At 33.4% G+C, this 22,361-nt stretch overlaps 2 protein-coding genes and 1 pseudogene across 2 annotated transcripts; all 3 read right to left on the reverse strand.

Annotated features, from left to right (window-relative positions):
- Window positions 1–221: 221 nt before the first annotated feature.
- LOC107473365 (probable inactive patatin-like protein 9) lies at window positions 222–2,109 on the reverse strand. The gene is made up of 2 exons (XM_016092907.3): window positions 877–2,109; window positions 222–735 (listed from the first exon to the last, which is right to left on the reverse strand). Exons 1-2 carry the CDS (start codon window positions 1,798–1,800, stop codon window positions 502–504), a joined length of 1,158 nt encoding a protein of 385 aa, XP_015948393.1. The 5' UTR covers window positions 1,801–2,109; the 3' UTR covers window positions 222–501.
- A 4,034-nt stretch (window positions 2,110–6,143) lies between these two features.
- On the reverse strand, window positions 6,144–7,288 carry LOC107473422 (mavicyanin-like). Its single transcript, XM_052257735.1, has 3 exons — window positions 7,123–7,288; window positions 6,347–6,540; window positions 6,144–6,251 (listed from the first exon to the last, which is right to left on the reverse strand). The coding sequence occupies exons 1-3, from the start codon at window positions 7,286–7,288 to the stop codon at window positions 6,144–6,146; spliced, it is 468 nt and encodes a 155-aa protein (XP_052113695.1).
- Window positions 7,289–16,010: 8,722 nt separating this feature from the next.
- LOC107473367 (pentatricopeptide repeat-containing protein DOT4, chloroplastic-like) lies at window positions 16,011–18,709 on the reverse strand (annotated as a pseudogene).
- Between the last annotated feature and the right edge of the window lie 3,652 nt (window positions 18,710–22,361).

Here is a 22,361-nt window from a genome sequence, read left to right on the forward strand (position 1 = left end):
ACTCTTTCACTCCGGAAAAAAAAAAATTATAATGCAAGTGAATATAATGCTAGGGAGACAAAAAAAAAGTGAGAATTTGTCTTATTTAGCATTTATTAATTGTCGCAACAATTAATTTATTAAATTAAGTTTTAATTTTAATATTATAAATAATAAATGGCTTCCACTATGCTTAACATTTTAATGAAGCAACTATAGTGTCATAATTTAAGAAAGTAAGAAAGAGGAAGTAACCCTACCAGGTTAATTTCTTTCGATAGAACTCTACCAGATTAATTATTGATACAACTGGCACAGCTAAGCTAGGTAAAAAAACTTGAGGCAATTTTTTTTGGTCATGTTTTCTTTTTTTTTTTTTTTCACTCCATGACAAGTTGACCTTGTCATCTTGGTTACACCTTGCAATTACAACTTACAGCATCTAACAAAGTAATAAAAAGGAAAATTAAAATGAAAAAGCCAAAAGAAAATTCGAGAAAAAAAAAAGGAAAAAAAAAGAATCTAGCGGCCGTTAACCAGAGGGTTGACGGCGGAATTCTTGCGGGGACTTGACAGCGGGCTGGGTTTTCCGGAGGCAACAAGCCGTTGCACGAAGCTATCGATTCTGTTTCCGTTAGTCTCTGTCAGTAACCGCTTCCCGCCAAACGGTAACGACTCCAAAGCCCTCTCTTTCAGCACCTCACTCTTCTCTTCCACTTCTTCCGTTACCGTTCCTTCACTCCCCAAACCAAATGCCTGCAACAAACAAACACACATTCTCCGTCAACATTCATTTAGATCATTCCGTTCCACATTTTCTCTTTCATTTTCTTAGAAACCAAACATCAATGAAATAAATAAATAAGTAGAAAGAGAACCGTTTCTACTTTCATGTACCTGGATTCTGACGTAATCATTGCGATTCCAGCAGAATGCGTTTCCTAACATCTGGTCAATCGTCTCGGAAACACCGTCGAGGACAATGTCGATCACAGAAGGTTCGTGATTCTCGCGCGCTTTGGCGCTGGATGATCCATTTCCGATGGAGAGGACGAGGAGGTCCTCGACGCCGTTAACCGCGGGGAAATCGCGCTTGTTGTGAAGCACGTGCGTGACTGCTGCGGCGGTAGGGTTGTTCATGACGAGTCCGCCGTCGACGGCGGAGCAGGATTTTTTTCCGTCAACGGATTCCAACGGAAACGGCTTGAAGCAGCTAGGAGTGGCCGACGTGGCACGGCAAACCTTCCAGAGCTCGAAGTCGAAACTCGGAGACTCGCACGCGTCAGCGCGTGAGAACACGAACGGCGCTGAGCTCTTGAGGTCGAAGCATGGAACAAGCAGAGGCTTGCACGTGTCCTTCAATGTCAGCGATTTTCCGTCGTCTTTTCTCGTGAACACTTCCTTCAACACTGTTTCCATGCTCCGGGAAGAGAATCTCCGGCGCCGACGGAATATTCCGGCGGTTTTGAGCTTGTACAGGTCGGAGTTTCGATCGGCGACGAGATTCACAGCGTCACGGGCGGTATAGAGCGGACGGCCGAAGGAGTCAGCGGCGGTGATCATCGCGGCGAGGACTGCGCCTATGCCGGTGCCGGCAACCACGTCGAAGAAATCTGCGATGTGAGCGTGGGGATCGGACGTGTCGTGACGGATCTGGTCCTCGAGGCGGAGTAGGGCCGCACCGGCGACAATGGCGGTGGTTCCTCCGCCGTCGATGCTGAGAATGCGGGTTTTCTTGCTGTTGGCTTCTTTGGTGCAATGAGAGAGCCATTTCTGCTCCAGCTTTGAGAAGATCTCTAAGGTCACTTTACTTAGCTCCATCTTTTTTTTCTCTCTCTTTACTCTCACTCTATCTGTGCGTGTTTGTTAATTGCTATGCTTTGTTTGGTTTTTCACAAAACAGAGGGGTTTTGGGTTATTTTTATTCTTTGATTGTGTGTATGTGAGAGAAATAGGAGAGAATAGAAGGTGAGTAAAGAAATAAAGGAGTGAATCACGCTTTCTTGATGAGAAGGGTTAATGGGTTGGGAGTGAAGTGAAGTGAAGGGTGTGTTATGTGTCTCTGTGTGTGTTGTGTGATACGAGTTGGTGAGATGAGAGTTAAAAGGAACAGGGGACTGAAAGGTGCGTTTCGGAATGGGGGTAGTTATATACGCCACCATGTCGCTTCCTTGTCTTTTATTACAGTGCGCTACTTCATATCTTTTTTCATTTTTTTCATTTATGATTGTTGTACGTACTAACTTATATATAATCTTCTTCTTGATCTTTTCTCATTTTATTTTTCTTTCTATATTGAGTCAACATCCACATTTGTATATAGAATGGAATGTAAAATTCTTATTAAATGAACTTTTATATGGTACCAAATCGAATATATATGTATAATTTTTAAGCAATCAATGAAAGCATCTAATCTGGAGAAGCAAAAGTTGATATGTATAATTCTTCTTAAAAACAAATGAGAAGTTAATAAGCTGATTAGACAGAAGAGGATTAAACTTCTGGTTTCAAAGCCTTCACCTGTCACATGAGTTTAGGAAAGTGCTGCTTAAGGTACATTTTGTTTTTATTGGCTCAACCTACCAATATTATTATTTTAGAAACTATGAACATTATTCTGTCGATAAATGATAATGCAAGAAATATTTTTTTATTAATAAATTATAAATCATCACATTAATTTAAAAATTACTTTTACACTCACTATTTCAAGAGAAAAATCAAGGCCCATAAATTTTGAGACAGTAATATCACATATTTAAAAAGCTATGTTCTACTCTTTATCACTTGTTACATGAGTTAATTTCATTAAAAAAAAAGGAAAAATCATTTTTGAAAACCTCATGCTAATTAAGAATAAATGAATAATAATGTTATAGACTATACAACAATTTTTTCTACTCCGAAAATGTTAAGAATTCCTCATATTAAGATATAGTAAGAAATCATAATGATGATCCCTATTATAAAAACGGAAAACCAGAGGATCTAATCACGCTCATGTGGCAGTGTATTAATTTTGTTTGTTTGCATGTTTGCATCTTATGGTGTTGGTCCCGTGAGGGGGTGTTACGTGGTAAGAGTGAGTTTGCACGTGCAGGTGCGCGTGCCGTAATGGGGTTGCCGGATAATAGCGTCAAAGTCGGCTTTTGAGTCGGCTCGGCTTACGCTGTCTCAGCAGTCAGTAGTAACCAGTAACCACTAACCAGCAACAAATGCAGCAGTACAGGCCATCATCACTCACTGAGTCACTGAGTCGGCACACAGCAGCCGCAGTCATTCCCCTTGTTTATGTCACAATTCACAGGTAACATTTCACTTTCTTTTTTCTTTTCTAAAATAATATGTTATATTTGACTATGTTATTTTACATTTGTTTTTTTTTCGTATGCGTTTATTATGATTAGTATGTAGTCTGTACTCTAGTGTGTTGTGTGCACTTGTCTTTTTAGTTTTACTATGATTTAATTCATTTCTTCCTTGGAGCGGGGAAGCAATGGGAGTTTAGTAATGCGTATAAGCAAACTTTGAATGGGGACTATAAGTAAAGAAAATTAAAATTTTTCAAATAATTCATAAAAATTGGATTAAGTATAAATATAAAGGTTTATATAAGAATCTCTTTATAAAATATATTTTTTTATTTTGGCTTCTATAATTTTTATTTTGGTTAAAAATTACTGACGAAATATGTCATATCATTTCAGTATTTTTACTTATCATATTAAATTATTAATATTTAACACTTGATAAAAAATATGAACAATAAAGACTAAAACAGATAATTTTTAAATTTTATTAGATCAAATTAAAGAAAAAAATTACAGGGGCCAAAAACTTATTTAAGTCAATTTAATGGTATATATATAATATGAGTTATTTATATGCCACATAATCTCCCCATTTTCACCTCTCAAATTCAAGTCTCAGTCCTAATTTCAGAAAAAAAAATGAGTTCTTTATGTAAAAGAAAATAAATATAATAATATAAAAAACAGAACTTTTTTATTTGTTAAAAATGGAGAAGAACGTATCAGGAAATCCTTTCACTCAGAGAAAAATAAATATAAATATAATACATAAACACACCACTATTTATTTCAAATCTGCCAATTAGTTTCACTATAATTTTGTCTCAAATTATGGCTATTGTAAAAGTGAACTCCCGGCCCCCTCCCCCTCTTCCTTTTCTCATTGTATTAAACCATAACTTAACCACTATAATCCAAACACACGAATAGTTTTCGACAACTAAAAGGTTACAAAGTTTGTTTTGTCCCTTCCAGGAAAGGAAAAAGAGTCAATATGATGACCAAATAGCACCAATGTAAAATGCTTGTATTCAATTTTATTTATCTCCCTGACCTCATGCATTTTGTTCATATATTTGTGGGATTTTCACTCATGCACAAACCTGGACTTCATCATGCACACAAATGGAACATAAGATTTATAAAAAAGACAAAGTGCAAAATGTAAAAGATGTCTAGGGCCCAAAAATGGGGAATGTAAATGCCGTATTAACTCATTTACAAAGTTACAAAAAGAAAAAGGCCTAGTGTCACCGCCCAACTGAATCAACCAGGCCGCAGTTTCACCCAATGCGAAAGAGATACATAGAATAACAAAATAGTATCGAGTTTATCTAACCAACTTGAGTTGGTCGAGTAGCCAGCTCACTCGTCCGCTTAAACAAGTGTCGGGAGTTCGAACCCTTCCTTGTGCATGCAGCAATTCATTATCGAGTTTATCTAGAGCTGATATATTTGGTAAAAAGAAAAAAAAATGTTTAATTACTTACGCATTAAGGTAATACAATTAGTTATTGGATCTCGCACGGATAGCTGAAAGTAGGGTTGTTAAAATAACAGTTTAAAAAATACCAAAAAAAAAAGTTTTTAAGCGGTGCTTCAGAATTCGGAATTGCTTTCGTAAAGTTGCTTTCAAGCTATGGTGCTAATGATAATTCTCATAATACAAATTAGAGCTATTCTAGAATGATTATGCTATGGTTATTATGATATTTTAAAAAGTGTTATTAAAATTAAAATAATATTTTTTTTATTATTAAACAATACTTTTTAAAAAGTATTGTTTAAAAATGGTATTACCGAAATATAAAATAGGTGTAACTTTAATTTTAATAACACTTATATATAAAAAAATTATTCTAAAAGATCGTTAGGAAGATTTAATTATTAAAAAGAACTTTTAATACCAACATTAATAAGAAGGACCAAATCTTTTTATAATATTTAAGAAAACAAACCAAATCTTTTTATAGTAAAGAGATAAATCTTTGAAAAAATTATTCTAAGGACGGTAATCACAGTAACATAGCCATATTAGATTCTTCTACGAATTAAAGGATTTTCTGACCAACTGCTGGAATCCAATGTATAATGTATATTTACATTAAATTAGTCAGATTGGCACAATCACTAAAAATAAAATACAAATTATAGTGTGATGATGGTTCAAAAGATCTGTGTTGACTATAAAACAAATTTAGAAAAAAAAAAAAATCAAAAGGAAAAAGAGAAAGATAATGAAAAAATCTGGAAACATAACTGGTCCCATTCCAGATGTGGGTACAGTCGTACAGGATACTCAGTTGTTGGATATCACATGGAAAACCAGATCCACATATTGATGAACAGATTAATTATAATAAAATGATCATGCATACTAATAGCATAAGAAATGAATGGAAAGCCTGCTCTTATACCTGAGCATATGATCTTTGGAGCAAATGGAGACAACTTTTGCATGAGAGAGCAAAACAAGGAATAAAGCAGAAAAGAGCATCATATATGTCAATCCATCAAATGCTGAAACACTATATTGGTCCCTTCTGACATGTATTGATATAGATCTGATATATACCTCTCATTGTTTCCAGAGTACTTAGTTAGTATAACGTTTTATCAAAATATAATGAACTGAATGCAATACTTTTCCTATTTTTAATCATAAAAAAGAGGTCAGTGTACTTTAATATTATCAAGAAATATTAATGATGCTAAAAGGGGATAGCATGAAGGTTAGCATTCCCCTTATTTAATCTCATTAGACATAAATGCAATTCATGCATAAACTTAGTAAAATCAGGAAAATATTTAGTTGTTCATACAATTCCGTATCTATCTATCTTTAGTGTGCTAATTAATATGGTCAGTTAGACTGTTAGTCTTGTAAATGCATAGTGCAAAAACAGTTGCAATGGTGAGGTAGAAATTCCTGATAATTGCAGCATTATTACTACTACTCTGTAACAATAATAGTAGACAGTGACACTTATAAATATGCTTTGCCATCCTAACTGCCAAGATTATTAAAATGATGGATGTCAAATATGATGGACCTTAATATGAAGCTTCTGTCCAGCAGAACAATGGCCATCATTGCTACAAATGAAGTAGAATTCGCCTGGCTTGGTGAGGCTGACAGAGTCAGAGCCAGTGTGGTAAACGGCCTTTGCAAAGTTAGTCTTGCAGTGAACATAGTCATGGTGACTCACCTCCATCACATCATGGTATTGCTTGAGGTAAGTGAAAACTGCATGTTTTAAACTCTTGTTATTAATTAATGAACAGCAGCAACTTACTAATTAGCCATGCATCTTATATGAATTGAATAGAAATACATGCTTTGTTCACAATTGAAATAAGGAAGAATGCCACATAAGGTACAATTGAACAAATATCTTTTTTGATAAGGTTTTGAACAATTGATAATATTGACTGTACACCACTAATTAACACCAGTAAATACAGGGAAATCATGTGTTAAATAAATAATTAAGGGTTATATACTTGTATGGATATTTCAATTATTCCGTTAGAGAATCTGATGTTCAGGGTTATATTCTGAGTGAATCTTTAGTTGATATAAGAGCTAGTGTACAACTGGCAACTCATTCTTATTATCATGTTCATGTCAAACATATATATATGCATAACCATGCATCCATCTCATAATAGAATTTGAAAGATATTCATTATATTTCATGATTTGGAGTCACAAATATAAATAATGCCATGCCAGATATTTTTTATTAACACACAGGAAAAAGAAAGAATAGAAATGCAGAATAATTTATATATCAATTATAGTATATATAGTGAATGAATCACTCACTGAGAGTATCCCCAACATGAAATCTCTTGGTAGAAGCCCACCTCTTGTAATCTGGGTGGTCTATCATGGTCCACCCAGCAGAATCTCCCACCCTGTAAACTGCATTCATAGAAACCTCACAAACACTAAACAATACCACCGTCACAAACAAGAGAACCAAGGCCATTATTAGATATTATATTTGGTGTTGACAATGTATGAAGATATCATCAAACAAAAAGATTTGGAATCAGAATAGGTAACTAAATTAGATGGCAGAAGATACATGAAGAATGAGATGAAAATTAAGAAGTTTGGTCAGCAAAATTGTGTGAAGTGTGTCTTGTTACTTATGCAGAGCCAAATCATGCTTATGCACACTTTTGGGATATCATAGTTGTTAATGTTATAAGTGTGAAGAGTGTAGGAATTATGAAATTAGTCTCGTATCAAAGAAAATAGGAGAGAATGAGAAATTTATAAGATGAAAAATTCATTAATTTAATATTTTAAGATTTTAAGTTGAATGTGATATATTTTTATCTTATATTTTCTCATTTGATTCTTCTTTAAAGTAAATTGTTAATGTTAAAAGTGTGTTTAAGTTTGACAGCTTAAAATTTTGAAAACAAGAAAGAGCTTGGAAAATGAAATAACATTAATTCGCTTCTAAAGATCAATCAATTAGGTAGTTTTGACTGATAATTTCTGTCAAAATTAGAGCCCCTTAGAAAGAGAGTAAAATAATAAAAGTTTACTATCATGATGCTCTTCATATAAGAATAAGAGTAATTACCTAAATCAGTTTCCAAAGATTTTAAAAGCTGATATTTTAGTTCTAAAAAAAATTAATACACAAATCAATCTCCAAAGTTTTACTCCGGCAGACAAATCAATCCCAGCTCATTTTTGGCAGAATAATTACCCAAATCAGTCCCCAAAGATTTTAAAAATAGATATTTTAGTCCAAAAAAAATTAATATACAAATCAATCCCTAATGTTTTTTCCGTTAGACATAACAATTATCGGTCCAAAAAAATAATAAAATTATATTATTAATTGCATGATAATATTGTATCATAATTTTTTGTATTTTTTGAACAAAAGTAATAATAAATTTATTTATTAGATTCTCATGTATATATTTATAATATAAAAAAATATATATATAGTCACTCAACAACAACAACAACAACAACAACAACAACAACAACAACAACAACAATAATAATAATGAAATAGCTATGAGAAATACATACATAAAAATTTAATAAATAAATTTATTATTATTTTTATCCAAAAAATACAAAAAATTATGGTACAATATTATTATGCAATTTATAATAATAATAATAATAATAATAATAATAATAATAATTTTATTTTTTGGACGGAAGACTGTTATGTTTAACGAAAAAAATATTGGAGATTGATTTGTATATTAATTTTTTTTGGGGGGACTAAAATGTCCATTTTTAAAATCTTTGGGGACTAATTAGTTTATCAGAAAATGAGTTGGGAACTGATTTGTCTATTGGAGTAAAACCTTAGAGATTAATTTGTGTATTAATTTTTCTTAGGAACTAAATGTCCGCTTTTAAAATTCTTAGAGACTGATTTACATAATTATTCTAAGAATAATATTCCTTCTTCTTGACATTTAAATCAGGCATGTAAAAATAGACATTTTATTTTATTGGTTCTTTGATATGACATTTATCTCGAAAAAGTGAAATGTTAAAAAATTGGAAAAAATTGTCATGATGTTCCTGAAAGGCTGTGAAAATTAGTAAAGCTAATTTTAGAAAATATATAAATAAATAATAACCAAATAAAATGAAAGGTAATAAACAATCTTAGTTTATAACCTTAGAATTTTAATGGTTGAAAAATAGAAGAATTATATACCTCTAATTGACGGATGGTTCATATTGAAGAGACTCATCTATAAATTGAGTTTTTCTTTAATTCATTTCAATCAAGTCATTCGGATAGAATAACATAATATTTCTTTGAGTAGTTTTCTCCTGTATATGGAGAGAAGTGTGTTCTCCTTTTGTCAAGAGAGAGTGTTAATGTAATCTCCTTGTGATAGAGAGGAGTTGTAATTCTCAAAGAAAGTTATTCAATTGTTTCCATATTTTATACAAATTTCTAATTTTTTATCTCTATGTTTTGTTGTGTCATTTGTCTGGTACCTAATAGTGGTATCAAAGTCAAAGGTTGCTGATTAATATATTTTTTTTCCGCTACGAGTTACCGTCTAAAAAAAATGGCAGCAAAGTATGAAATTCTAAAATTCAGTGGGAGTAAATTTTTCATATGAAAATTGAAGATAAAAGCCATTATGAGAAAAGACAATTGCGTGATAGCAATTGAAGGTAGACTCATTGGAATTACAGATGAAAAATAGAAGGAGATGGACAATAATGCTGTTGCAAATTTATACTTGGCACTAGCTGATTCAGTTTTATCAAGTGTAGTAGAGAAAAAGACAGCAAAGAAAATTTGGGATGCTCTCACCAAATTATATGAAGTCAAGTCACTTCACAACAAGATATTTTTGAAGAGAAGACTTTATACTCTTCGAATGAGTGAGTTCACATCGGCAACGGATCACATCAACAATCTAAATACGCTATTTTTCTAACTCTTATCGTTGGAATATACCATAGCAGAAAATGAACGTGCAGAGCTCTTACTTCAAAGTCTACCAGATTCAAATGATCAACTTATCATTAACTTAACTAATAATATTTTGACTGATTATCTTTCTTTTGATGACATGGCTGATGCGATTCTTGAAGAAGAATATAGGAGAAAGAATAAGGAAGATAGATTAGAGAACTCAAAACAAGCAGAGACTTTGTTGATGACAAGAGGAAGATCAGTGGAGCGTGGTTCCAGTGGGAGTCAAAGTAGACCAAAGTCACAAAGTAAGAAGCAGGTCAAATGCTACAATTGTGGTAAGAAAGGACACTTCAAGAAAGATTGTTGGAATAAGAAGAGTATAGAGAAGGTTCTAGAAGGATCAAGTTCTCAAGGAAGTGTTGCGAGCACCTTTAATGATGGAGAAATCTTATATGGCAAAGCAACAATTGGTTCTAAAGGCAGCAAACAGCTCACTGATGTTTGGATTGTTAATCCAGGAGCAACATGGCACATGACTCCTCATCGTAATTGATTTTGTACATATGAACTTGTCTTGGAAGGATTGGTGTTTATGGGAAAGGATCATGCCTTAGAAATTGTTGGAATGGGTACTGTCAAAATAAAAATGTTTGATGGTTCTATTCGTTCACTTCAAGGGGTAAGACACGTGAAAGGCTTGAAGAAGAATTTGTTGTCGATTGGACAATTGGATGAACTTGGTTGTAAGATCCATATTGAAGGTGGGATCTTAAAAGTTGTTAAAGGAGCTCTTGTAGTAATAAAAGCAGAAAAGATTGCAGCAAATCTATACATGCTTGTGGGAGAAACTTTGCAAGAGGTAGAGGCATCAGTTGCTTCAACAAGCCAAGAAGAAATGATGATGATATGGCATTGTAAACTAGGCCACATGTCAGAACGAGGCTTGAAGATTCATATAGAACGTAATCTCATTTCCGGGCTTAAATCGGTAAACTTACTGTTTTGTAAGTACTGCGTTACAAGCAAACAACATAGATTGACGTTTGGTAGATCAACTGCTCGGAGCAAGCACATATTAGAGTTGATTCATTCTTATGTGTGGGAATCGACGGAGATGTTCCTAGGAGGAGAAAAATATCTTGTATCATTTATTGATGATTACTCTAGGAGGCTATGGGTGTACCCGATCAAGAAGAAGTCAGACGTGTTTGTGATGTTCAAAAAGTTCAAAGCAAAGTTAGAACTTGAATATAGAAAGAAGATCAAGTGTTTAAGGACAGGTAATGGAAGAGAATATGTTGATGGTGATTTTCTAACATTTTGCAAGCAAGCAGGTATTCAACGACAATTCACAGTTGCATACACGTCTCAGTAAAATGGTGTAATAGAGCAAATAAATAGGACTCTCCTAGAAAGAGCATGAGTTATGTTGCAAACTGCAGGTTTAGCCAAGTCTTTTTGGGTAGAAGCTGTTAAAACCGCCTGTTATATGATAAATCGGTCACCATCAACTGCAATTGGGTTAAAGACACCAATGGAGATGTGACAAGGTAAGCCACCTAATTATTCTTCTTTACATATATTTGGTTGTCCTGTGTACGTGATGTACAATTCCCAAGAAAGAACAAAGCTAGACCCAAAGTCTAGAAAATGTATATTCTTGGGTTATGCTAACGGAGTTAAGGGGTATCGCCTGTGGGATCCCACTGCCCGCAAGGTAGTTGTTAGTAGAGATGTGATATTTGCAGAAGATGATTTACAAAAAGAACAAGAAAATAACAGTACTATTAAAGAAATAATCACTGTTCAAATAGATGAAAAATGCAGAGAAAGTGATCTTTCTGAAGCAGAACCACAGCACGAAGAACAAGAAGCAGAGGCTAATGACATAGAAGTTCATCGATCCACTCAACAAAGAAGAACACCATCATGGCACTCAAATTATGTTTTGACAAACCATGATGTATATTGTCTTTTGACAGAAGATGGAGAGCCAACAACTTTTATGGAGGCTATGCGCAATCCATACGCTTCTATGTAGATGACAGCAATGCAAGAAGAAATTGAGGCTTTACATAGGAACCATACCTGAAAACTTGTTAAACTTCTAGCAGGTCGAAAAGCCATTGGTAACAAATAGGTTTACAAGATCAAATGAGATAGTAATGATCAGGTGGAACGATATCGTGTAAGATTGGTTGTTAAGGGATATGCTCAGAAAGAAGGTGTTGACTTCAATAAAATATTTTTTCCAGTGGTGAGACTAACTACTATTAGAGTAGTTTTGGCTATGTGTGCTGCATTTGATTTACATCTAGAGTAATTAGATGTAAAGACTGCTTTTCTTCATAGAGAACTTGAAGAAGAGATATATATGCTCCAACCAGAAGGTTTTGAAGAACAAGGAAAAGAAAACTTGGTTTGCAGGTTAACTAAATCTCTGTACGGTCTAAAGCAGGCACCAAGGTGTTGGTGCAAGAGATTTGATTCTTTCATTATTAGCCTTGGATACAACAGACTTAGTTCAGATCATTGTACTTATTACAAAAGGTCTGGTGATAATGATTTCATCATTCTGCGGTTGTATGTGGATGCATGTTGGTGGTAGGTCTCAACAAAGATCAAATCTAAGAATTGAAGGTACAGTTGATTAGGGAGTTTGATATGAAAGACTTAGGACCAGCAAACAATATTTTAAGGATGCAAATTCACCAAGACAAAAAGGATATGAAGATTTGGCTATCGCAAAAGAATTATTTAAAGAAGATCTTGCAATGCTTCAACATGCAAGAATGTAAGCCAATTTCAATTCCACTTCCTATAAATTTTAAATTATCCTCAAGTATGTGCCCTAGTAGTGAAGCAGAGAGGATGAAAATGTCTCGAGTACCGTATGCATCAGCAATGGGAAGCCTTATGTATGCCATGATCTGTACAAGGCCAGATATTGCTCAAGCAGTTACGGTGGTAAGTCAATTTATGGTAGATCCGGGTAAAGAGCATTGGAATATTATTAAGAGGATCTTGAGATACATCAAAGGGACCTCGAATGTTGCATTATGTTTTGGAGAGTCGGAATTCATTGTCAATGGATATGTCAACTCAGACTTTGAAGGTGATCTTGATAAATGAAAATCTACTACAAGCTATGTGTTTACACTTGCAGGAGGAGCTGTGAGCTGGCTATCTAAATTACAGATTGTTGTAGCTTTATTTACTAAAGAAGCTGAATATATGGCGGCTACACAAGCATGCAAGGAAGCTATTTAGATCCAAAGGTTGATAAAAGAACTTGGGCACAAACAACAGAAGATTTCTGTGTATTGTGGTAGTCAGAGTGCCTTGTACATTGCAAGGAATCTTGCCTTTCATTCAAGAACAACATTGGAGTACAATATCACTTTGTTCGAGAAGTAGTAGAAGAAAGAAGTGTTGATATACAGAAGATTCACACTAAAGATAACCTAGCAGATGCCATGACAAAATCAATCAACACAGAAAAGTTTGAATGGTGTAGATCCTCATACGGCCTATGGAATACATGAGCAACATGAATTTCAAAAATTTATCAAAATTAGCTTTAAGTGGAAGATTGTGAAAATTAGATACATGAGCAACATGAATTTCAAAAATTTATCAAAATTAGCTTTAAGTGGAAGATTGTGAAAATTAGTAAAGCTAATTTTATAAAATATATAAATAAATAATAACCAAATGAAATGAAAGGTAATAAACAATCTTAGTTTATAACCTTAGAATTTTAATGGTTGAAAAAGAGAAGAATTATATACCTCTAATTGACGGATGGTTCATATTGAAGAGACTCACTTATAAATTGAGTTTTTCTTTAAGTCATTTCAATCAAGTCATTCAGATAGAATAACATAATATTTCTTTGAGTAGTTTTCTCCTATATATATAGAGAGAAGTGTGTTCTCCTTTTGTCAAAAGAGAGTGTTATTGTAATCTCCTTGTCATAGAGAGAAGTTGTAATTCTCAAAAAAAGTTATTCAATTGTTTTCATATTTTATACAAATTTCTAATTTTTCATCTCTATATTTTGCTATGTCGTTTGTCTGGTACCTAATAAAGGCAACATTAAATTTTCCATAAGATATAATGTTTTTAAACCATAGATTCTCTCATTTTTATGTTCAGTCAAAAAGTAGCACTTTTTTATTTTAACATGGAAAAGAGTTTGGTGTGATACAACGTTATGGAGAACATGGGTACTTTACCTGCATGTGGTGTCAAGGGGACTGAAATCAGACGGAGGGAGTTGGAGGTAAGAACTCAGACGGTCTGATTAGAAGACACAACTCAGACCGTCCGATTTGTGCGTTCCCAGCCATGTGTCGCGCGTTCGTTGCCCCTCAGAACGGTGCCCCCTTATACCAACATGCTTCCTAAAACCTCAACTCACTCCCTCCGAGTCACTTTCATAGTGAACCCCACCAGCAACCCCTTTCCTCTCTTCTTTTTCTTCGGCCTCTAAAATCCCATTGTTCTTCATGCAAACTTGAAGGAAAAATTCACAATGCCAAAGAAACAAAAATATAAAGATGTTGATCGTCCTGAATTTCATATTATACATTATCTCAACCATCCTAATTATGTAAGTTTAGGTTTTAATTTTTTTATATTTCAGATTTATTATTATTATTGTTAAAAATTTAGGAATATATATTTAAAGGAAGTAAATCTTATATGTTATAGAATTATTATTATTATCGTTAGAAAGTGAATTTTTAAGAACATATGGGTTAAGAAATTGTGATTATCGTTAGAACTTTGGAATTTATTATTGAAGGTATGTATGTATATATATACAGTTGTAGTTGATTAGTGAATTTTTTAATTAATGATAATATTTAAATTGATGTAATGTGATAAATTAGTAAAAATATATGTTTAGAATTTTTTGTAATAATTTTAGAAATTATAATTAATTATTATGTTTAAGTTGTATAATTTTTGGAAATGGTTGGAAAAATTTTGAGTAAATTAGGTAGAATTTTTTGTAATAATTTTTTGTTTGTTGTTAGATTTTTAATTGAAATAAATATGTTAGTGTAGCTGAGGGTTTAATGAAGTGATATTTTATTAGTTAAACAAGAATTGGATTTATTTATTAGTTATTATTAGTAGTAAGGTAGTTTATTGTTAGTGACTAAATAAATAAATAATTATGTAATTCAATGCTCAGTTGGGAACAGAATGAGTAAAATATGTATAATAATAATATCGTAATTTTTTATATTTTATAAAGTATTCAAAATAATTTATAGGGTTGTTAATTAAATTTAGCAGTTAAGTTAATTACTCGAGGCTTTAGTAAATTTGATTAAGTAAAATCATTTGTTTGAATTAGATTTAATAAAATTATATATCATAACTTTGTGATTTTAATTATTATGTCTTGTTTAGTTAATTGTGAAAATTATTTTATAATGATAGTTAATTAATTAGTATGTTAGGTTAGTCATACATGGTAATTACTAAATTAACTAATTAACAAAAAATTTAACATGAATTTAATAAATTAGTTGCCCTAATTAAATAATTATTATCTTATATATATACTCAATTCTAACCCTTCAAAATTAATAATATCAATCTTAAAGCACGTAATAAATTAAAATAATAGTATATATTATAACAAATACTTTAAATATACATTCAAATTCTCTATAATTATTCTTATATAAATACAACATAGAACACACAAAGTCAAATGGTTCAAACGATGAATAATTTTCATTAATTAAATCTAATAGTTGAATTGGAAGCTTGTCCCTAAAGCTGAAAATTTCTAAAAGTTATGTTTCTTTTTATTCTTCTTTTACTTACTGCTCAGCAATTGAAATCTATTGCTGGTTTTATACGAGGTTATATTTCCTTATGTGGTTTGATAAATTTTTTTATACCATACAACTATATTTAGCTGAAAATTATAAAGGCTATTTTAATGACAATAATTTCACTGTATATCCTCAAGCATGAAATTTAATATTAATATTTATTCTGTATTTTAATCATAATAATTATATTATAGATGTTCTTAGAAAAATAAATTAATATAATTTCCATAACAAAAATAAAACAAAGTCTTAACTATATTTCTCTTTTTTCACAAAACAAGTATTTAGTGGCTCCTCATTCATAACAAGATTTACTTTTTAACAACATTCTGATAGCAAGAAGCCATTATCCAAGCTCTTTATTTTCTCACCAACTAGAAATGCATGCACTTGATTTCCAATTTGAACCCAACTGTAACCTGGATTTTTTTTAGCTCCCCTTGATTTCATCAATTCCCTAACTTTGTTTGCCTCATCCCATCTTCCAGCTTCTGCATACATATTTGAAAGCAGAATATAGTAGCCACAGTGCTGAGGCTTCAACATTTCCATGTATCCGACATGCGCCGAGCATCGCACCCCAAATATTAGCATCTGCTTCTATGGAAAGGCCTCTAATAAGGTTTGCAGCTTCTTCCATTAGCCCAGCTCTTCCAAAAAGATCTTGTGTTGGTTCAATATTAAGATCCTGCATCATTATAAAGTACTTCATCCCTTCTTCAATTAACCCCCCATGACTGCAAGCTGACAAAACCGCGATAAAGGACACTGAATCGTAATCCACACCATCTTCCTTCATTGCCTCACAGAGGTTGATTGCAGTGTCAAGCTCACCCAGCATACCATAGCCTAAAATCATAGTATTCCAAGAGGTTGTATCCTTGTATTCGATACAGTCAAATACCTTGCTAGCAAGATCTATTCGTCCATTTCCCTTGCTTTATGGAAGCCAGATTTGCACAAGCAGATATGGCACCCATGAATGAAACAATATCAGGTACCATGCCAGAGAGTATCATTTCTGAGAATAAATTCAAGGACTCTAAGCAATCACTTGTTTGGGAATATCCCATAATCAACATATTGTATGAAACTTCATCCTTGATAGCAATATTAAAGATATTTCAAGCAAGGTGTAAGTGTCCGCATTTTGAGTACATGTCTGTAAGAGCATTAGATACAAACAAATCAGAAAACCATCTCATCCGAATTATTTTGGCATGAATCTCTTTTCCAACATGCAAGAAACCTAATCTTCCACAGGCTGAAAGAACATTTGTGAAGGTGACCGCGTTCGGAATTTCTCCATTAGCTTGCATTCGCCTCACTAACTCTATGGCTGCAAATTCAAGTCTGTTTTGAGCAAGATTTGCAACCATGGCATTCCAAGATACAATATTTCTATCTATCATTTTGTTGAATACAGCCGATGCTACACTGGAATATCCTGATTTTGCATACATATCTATCAATGAGTTAGCAATAAAAATATCCTCCATACCAACCTTTAAACTTAACCCATGGACTTCCCTTCCCAACTTAAAAAGTCCTAATGCTGTTAACACAGGCAACATGCTAGAAACCGTCACAGAATTTGGTAACATTCCTGCATCAATCATCAACCTAAATACATTAAAAGCGTCTTTGTAGAGCCCTCTATAAGAAAAACTTGTCATAACAGCATTCCAAGAAACTATATTTCTCTTATCCATTTCATAAAAAAACACGTTTGGAGGCTTTCTCATTCCCGCATTTCCCATAAGCATCAACCAAAGCATTCCCAATCTTCACATGACAACCCACCAAACCAACTTTCAAAGCATAACAATGCACTAGTCTCGCCATCACCTTGTCCTCAGTCTCCGCACAAATAGGCAACACACTAATAACGGTGACCAAATCCGGTTTAAACCCCGACGACTCTGCAACCATCTCTCTGAAAAACCAGAGCGCCTTATTATAGAACCCATTCATAGAACATAACCCAATAACAGTGTTCCAAGACACCTTATCCCTTTCAGGCATTTCATCAAACACCTTCTTAGCATCAGCAAAAAATCCACAATTACCATAAAACATCAAAAGGGTATTCCCAACAAAGACATCATTATCAAAACCAAGTTTAAAGACAAAACCATGAACCTCTACCTTTTTCAACCCGCTCGAAATCAGAACAACACTTTAGGACAAATGGAAAAGTGTGATCATCAGGCTTAACTCCAGCACAAATCATTCGATTGTAAGTGTGAAACCCATCAAACACTCTAGAAATGGAGTTTGCACGAATGAGAGTGTTCCAGAGAAAGGCGCTATGGGAATGCAGAGAGGTTCGCTGGAAGAGAAGGAGAGAAGCAGGGAGATTTCCAAAGGTGGCATATTGAAGGATAAGGGAGGCGCAGAGGGAGATGCTGTATGGGAGGAAGCCATGGATGAGGGCAAAGGCGTGAACTTGCTTGGTTTGAAAAAGAGTATTAGAAAGGTTGCAGAGTTTTAGAAGGTTTGAGTGGGTGTGTGTGTGAATGGCTGAAGAAAAAGGGTTTCTTGAAAAGATGGGAATGGAATATCATAGAACAATGTTGCTTCCTTCTCTGAAAAAAACCAACAAATTTAGTGAGATTGTGTGTAATAGATTTTGTTATAAGCTTTTGCTAACTTTTTATTTTTTTTTTTTCAAAAAAAGATAATAGGTTATATTTCATTAATTAATTATTAAAAAATGAAATACAAAGATGTTCAAAAGCAGGACAACATAATAAAAGGTGGGGATTTTCCAAAAATACTACACTGAAGGTATTCATCTAACGGTGCGTGGTCAAAAAACGAAGAAAAATCTTAAAGAAAAAATAATCATAAATCAAATTGAATGCATCTAAGAGCTTGTCTCATGGAGATGACGACTTAAACTAGGAGTTCTTTGGATTTCACGGAACAACTTGACAGAGCTTGCTAGAATGGCAGACGGCATAAAAGTAGAACCTTCAAAAATCAACTGGTTGCGAGCTTTCCAGCAGTTCCAGCAAATGATGGCAAGCAATTGAAGATTACGGTCAGCATTCTTCAACGGGTTAAGTATCTCTGTTGATGCAGTCCACCATGTCCAAAAGTCATTAGGACTCTGAGGGGGAAGACAGTCACGAAGATAACTCTGAGACCATACGTCTTTAATTCTAGAGCAATCGATCAAACAATGAGTGACTGTTTCCGTTGCTTCATGACAGCAAGGGCATATTGGTGATATAGATGGGATGCGGTGATGAATCTGAGCAAGCACCGGAAGTCGGCCATGGAGAGCTTTCCAGATAAATAGCTTAATTTTGTGAGGCAAGTTCAACTTCCATAGATCAATCCACGGCTTTTTCTGTTGCATATAATTAGGGCAAAGCTCCAGAGGCGGATGGTAAAATAAATAGCCAATTCTGTAACCTGAAACTGTATCATATTGCTTGGATTTGTTCAAATCCCATTGCAATTTGTCCCTACTCTACTGAATTTTAACTGACAAAATCCTGTTTGCAACATTTTGAGGAAATAATTCTTGAATGTGATTCTGATTCCAATTCCTATATTCAGTAATTAGATCTTTAACTCTTGGAACAAACTCAGAAATAGCATGTCTATTTAGCATGTCAGAAATCATTAAAAGATACGAAGGAGACAGTCAAGGATCCTCAAAGGTTCGGATATTCTCACCAGTATCCACAGCCCAATATTTAACCAGTTGCTATGCTAAGTTATAAAATATATATAATCAGTATTCACTTTTCATTCATACGAAATACATGTGGGAATAATTTGATAAAGATGCTTAAAATATATTTTTTAATATTTTTAATAATTAAAATTTAATACATGTAATCTTAAGATTTTGGATAATAAGGAAGTAGGCTGTGTTACAAGTCGCCAAAACTGTTTGCCTAAAAGCGCCAGATTTTGGATTATGAGATCTTTAAATCCAAAGCCTCCTTCTTTTCGTGAGCGAGTCATAGTGTCCCAGCTAATCCAAGTCATCCTCCTTTCAGATCCTTTTTGTCCCCACCAGAACTGAGAAAGTAGAGAGTGAATTTCCGAAATTAAACCATCAGGCAACTTGAAGCAAGACAATGTATAAATAGGAATAGCTTCTCCCACTGCCTTAAGCAATACGTGTCTACCACCTGACGAAAGAAGATTGCACTTCCACCCTTGGATTCTTTTCCGAACCTTTTCTTTGATCATACTAAAAGAAGTCTTTTTCGATTTAGAGACTGTAGAAGGCAAACCAAGGTATTTATCCTGAGCCCCAATATGATTAATATTCATAGAGTTAGCCAGTAGTGTACGAGTAGTGGACGGAGTGTTGTGGCTAAAGAATACAGTAGATTTATTAAGATTTACCCTCTGGCCACTGATGCTTTCATAAGAATTCAATAAATGCAGGATATTTGAACATGCTTCAGGATTAGCCTTACAGAATAAAATGGAATCATTAGCAAACAGGAGGTGGTTGACCTTGGGACATCGCCTATGTATCTGAAGACCCTGAATTAGTCTGTTTTGTTCTGCCTTGTGTAGCAAGAAGGAGAGACCTTCTGCACAAAAAAAGAAAAAGATAAGGGATAGAGGATCTCCTTGTCGAATACCTCTATTTGGTTTGAAGAAACCATAAGGTTGTCCTTCCACAATAACAGAATAAGAAACAGTTGTCACTAATTCTCGAATCCACATGATCCACCGGGAGTCAAAACCAAACTTCTCCAATATAAACCAAAGAAAGTGCCATTCCACCCTATCATATGCCTTACTCATATCTAATTTTAGCGCCATTTCATTTTCGAGACCCCTTTTTTTGTTCTTCAAGTAATGCATACACTCGTGAGCAATTAGGATATTATCAGAGATTAATCTTCCTTTAATAAAAGCACTTTGCGTAGGGCTAATTAGTCTATTCATCATACTCTGAAACCTATGTACAAATACTTTGGAGATAATCTTGTAAAAGACTGAAGATAGGCTTATTGGTCTTACCTGAGTCATATCTTTAGCATCAGAAATCTTGGGAATAAGACAGATCTGAGTGTGGTTAAAACCCTTCAAGATTCTGCCCCCAGAAAAGAAGCTCTTAACTGCTCGAAACACATCACCACTAAGTATGTTCCAGATGCTTTGAAAAAATTTTGCTGTCATACCATCATCTCCTGGGGCACTTTGAGGATGAATGCTAAATGTTGCGCGTTTCACTTCCTTCATAGTCACTGGTCTTTGAAGCCTACGGTTCATGTGAGCTGTAACCTTAGGTTCAAAATCAGTAAACAGAGGTTCAGGGTTCTCATGACAAGTGGAGGAAAAGATGTCCTTGAAATAAGATTCAGCCACAGAAGCAATACCAGCATTTGAAGTAGCCACTTCACCATCATTGCCAGTTAGTTGCCAAATTCTATTCCTTCGGGTTCGATTTTAAATTTCTGATGGAAGAAAGCTGTATTCTGATCACCAGATTTGAGCCATTTGACTCTAGACTTATCTTTCCAATAAGATTCCTCATTTTGCAATGCTTTTTCAAGTTTGTCCTCTATTTCTGAAATGATGTCGCCTCCATGAATTCCTGCTAAACGAAGTTCCTCTAATTCCGACTGTAGTAAATCAATCTCCACCTTCGAATTAGATCTGTGTTCTTGCTGCCATTTGACAATCTTATGCCGACAACGCTTTATTTTTTGAGCTAGGATATACATGGCTGAACCATCAATCTGTTCATGCCAAACCTCTCTAACAATCTGCCGTATTTCATCATTGGAACACCATCTTTCTTGAAATTTGAATCGGCGTTTAGATCTCTCAGTTCTCGGATTAGAGTCTAGGATAAAAGGGGCATGATCCGAGCCTGATTAAAATCAGTTATAACTTTTTATATATCCTTTACATGATTTAAAATCAGTTATAACTTATGACTATACAAAAGTACTTTACAATAATTTATAAGAGCTTTTATAAAATATCAATTGAATAAAAATCTGAAATTATAAAATTAATCTGTATTATTTTATATTCAAAATATTTTAGACTTAATATTACAATCTTAATAAATGAGAGTGAAAAATGTAATTTTTTTCTTGAATGTAAGTAAATCTAAAAATCATTTAACTTCATAACGACAATGCACATGCCTGTATAGTATTAAGTGTAGATTTAAATTATTAGTTGTAGAAAATAAATTTTATGTTTAGTAAATGAACAAAATAATTAAATAGGCAGTTTGAAGTGGGAACATAATGTGATAGCGGAGAAAGGGATTTGCATAGCAAACAAATAAACCTTTGAAAATTGGCCTATAATGAATGTACATATTGCAAATAAACAATTTTGTGTCGTGAACCATGATGCATTTTCCGAAGTTGGCTAGCGATATAGTGTGTGTTTGGATTACAGTATACAAATGAGAGTTTGTATAAAATTAATTTTGTAAATTTAATTTTGATCAAAAGTAAGTTTGTGTTAAAATAATTTATATTTGATCATTTTTGTATCAAAATAGATTATAGTAAAATAAATATTATTTGGCTTATACCATTTAAAATCACTTTTTGATAATAAAAATTACTAAAATGGACATCAACTTAAAATTTTTTTTATATTATGCTATTATTTTAATTTAGATATTTAAATATATCTTATTAGTTAATTTTATAATAAAATTAATATTTACTTACTAAAATAAAAATAACATATAAAAATAGATAAAATATATTTTTAAATAAAAATAAAAAATATAAATTTTAGATATACATATC

The sequence above is a fragment of the Arachis duranensis genome, chromosome 2 (assembly GCF_000817695.3).
Source record: "Arachis duranensis cultivar V14167 chromosome 2, aradu.V14167.gnm2.J7QH, whole genome shotgun sequence".
Taxonomy (NCBI): Eukaryota; Viridiplantae; Streptophyta; class Magnoliopsida; order Fabales; family Fabaceae; genus Arachis; species Arachis duranensis.

Excerpts from the sequence above, each read along its gene's own strand:
- LOC107473365 (XM_016092907.3), bottom strand. The coding sequence starts at position 1,800 with ATGGAGCTAAGTAAAGTGACCTTAGAGATCTTCTCAAAGCTGGAGCAG. Across the intron at positions 736-876 it reads ATGATTACGTCAGAATCCAG|GCATTTGGTTTGGGGAGTGA; the intron begins GTACATGAAAGT and ends TGTTTGTTGCAG.
- LOC107473422 (XM_052257735.1), bottom strand. The coding sequence starts at position 7,288 with ATGGCCTTGGTTCTCTTGTTTGTGACGGTGGTATTGTTTAGTGTTTGT. Across the intron at positions 6,541-7,122 it reads TCATGTTGGGGATACTCTCA|TTTTCACTTACCTCAAGCAA; the intron begins GTGAGTGATTCA and ends TAAAACATGCAG. Across the intron at positions 6,252-6,346 it reads GACAGAAGCTTCATATTAAG|AGTAGTAGTAATAATGCTGC; the intron begins GTCCATCATATT and ends TTATTGTTACAG.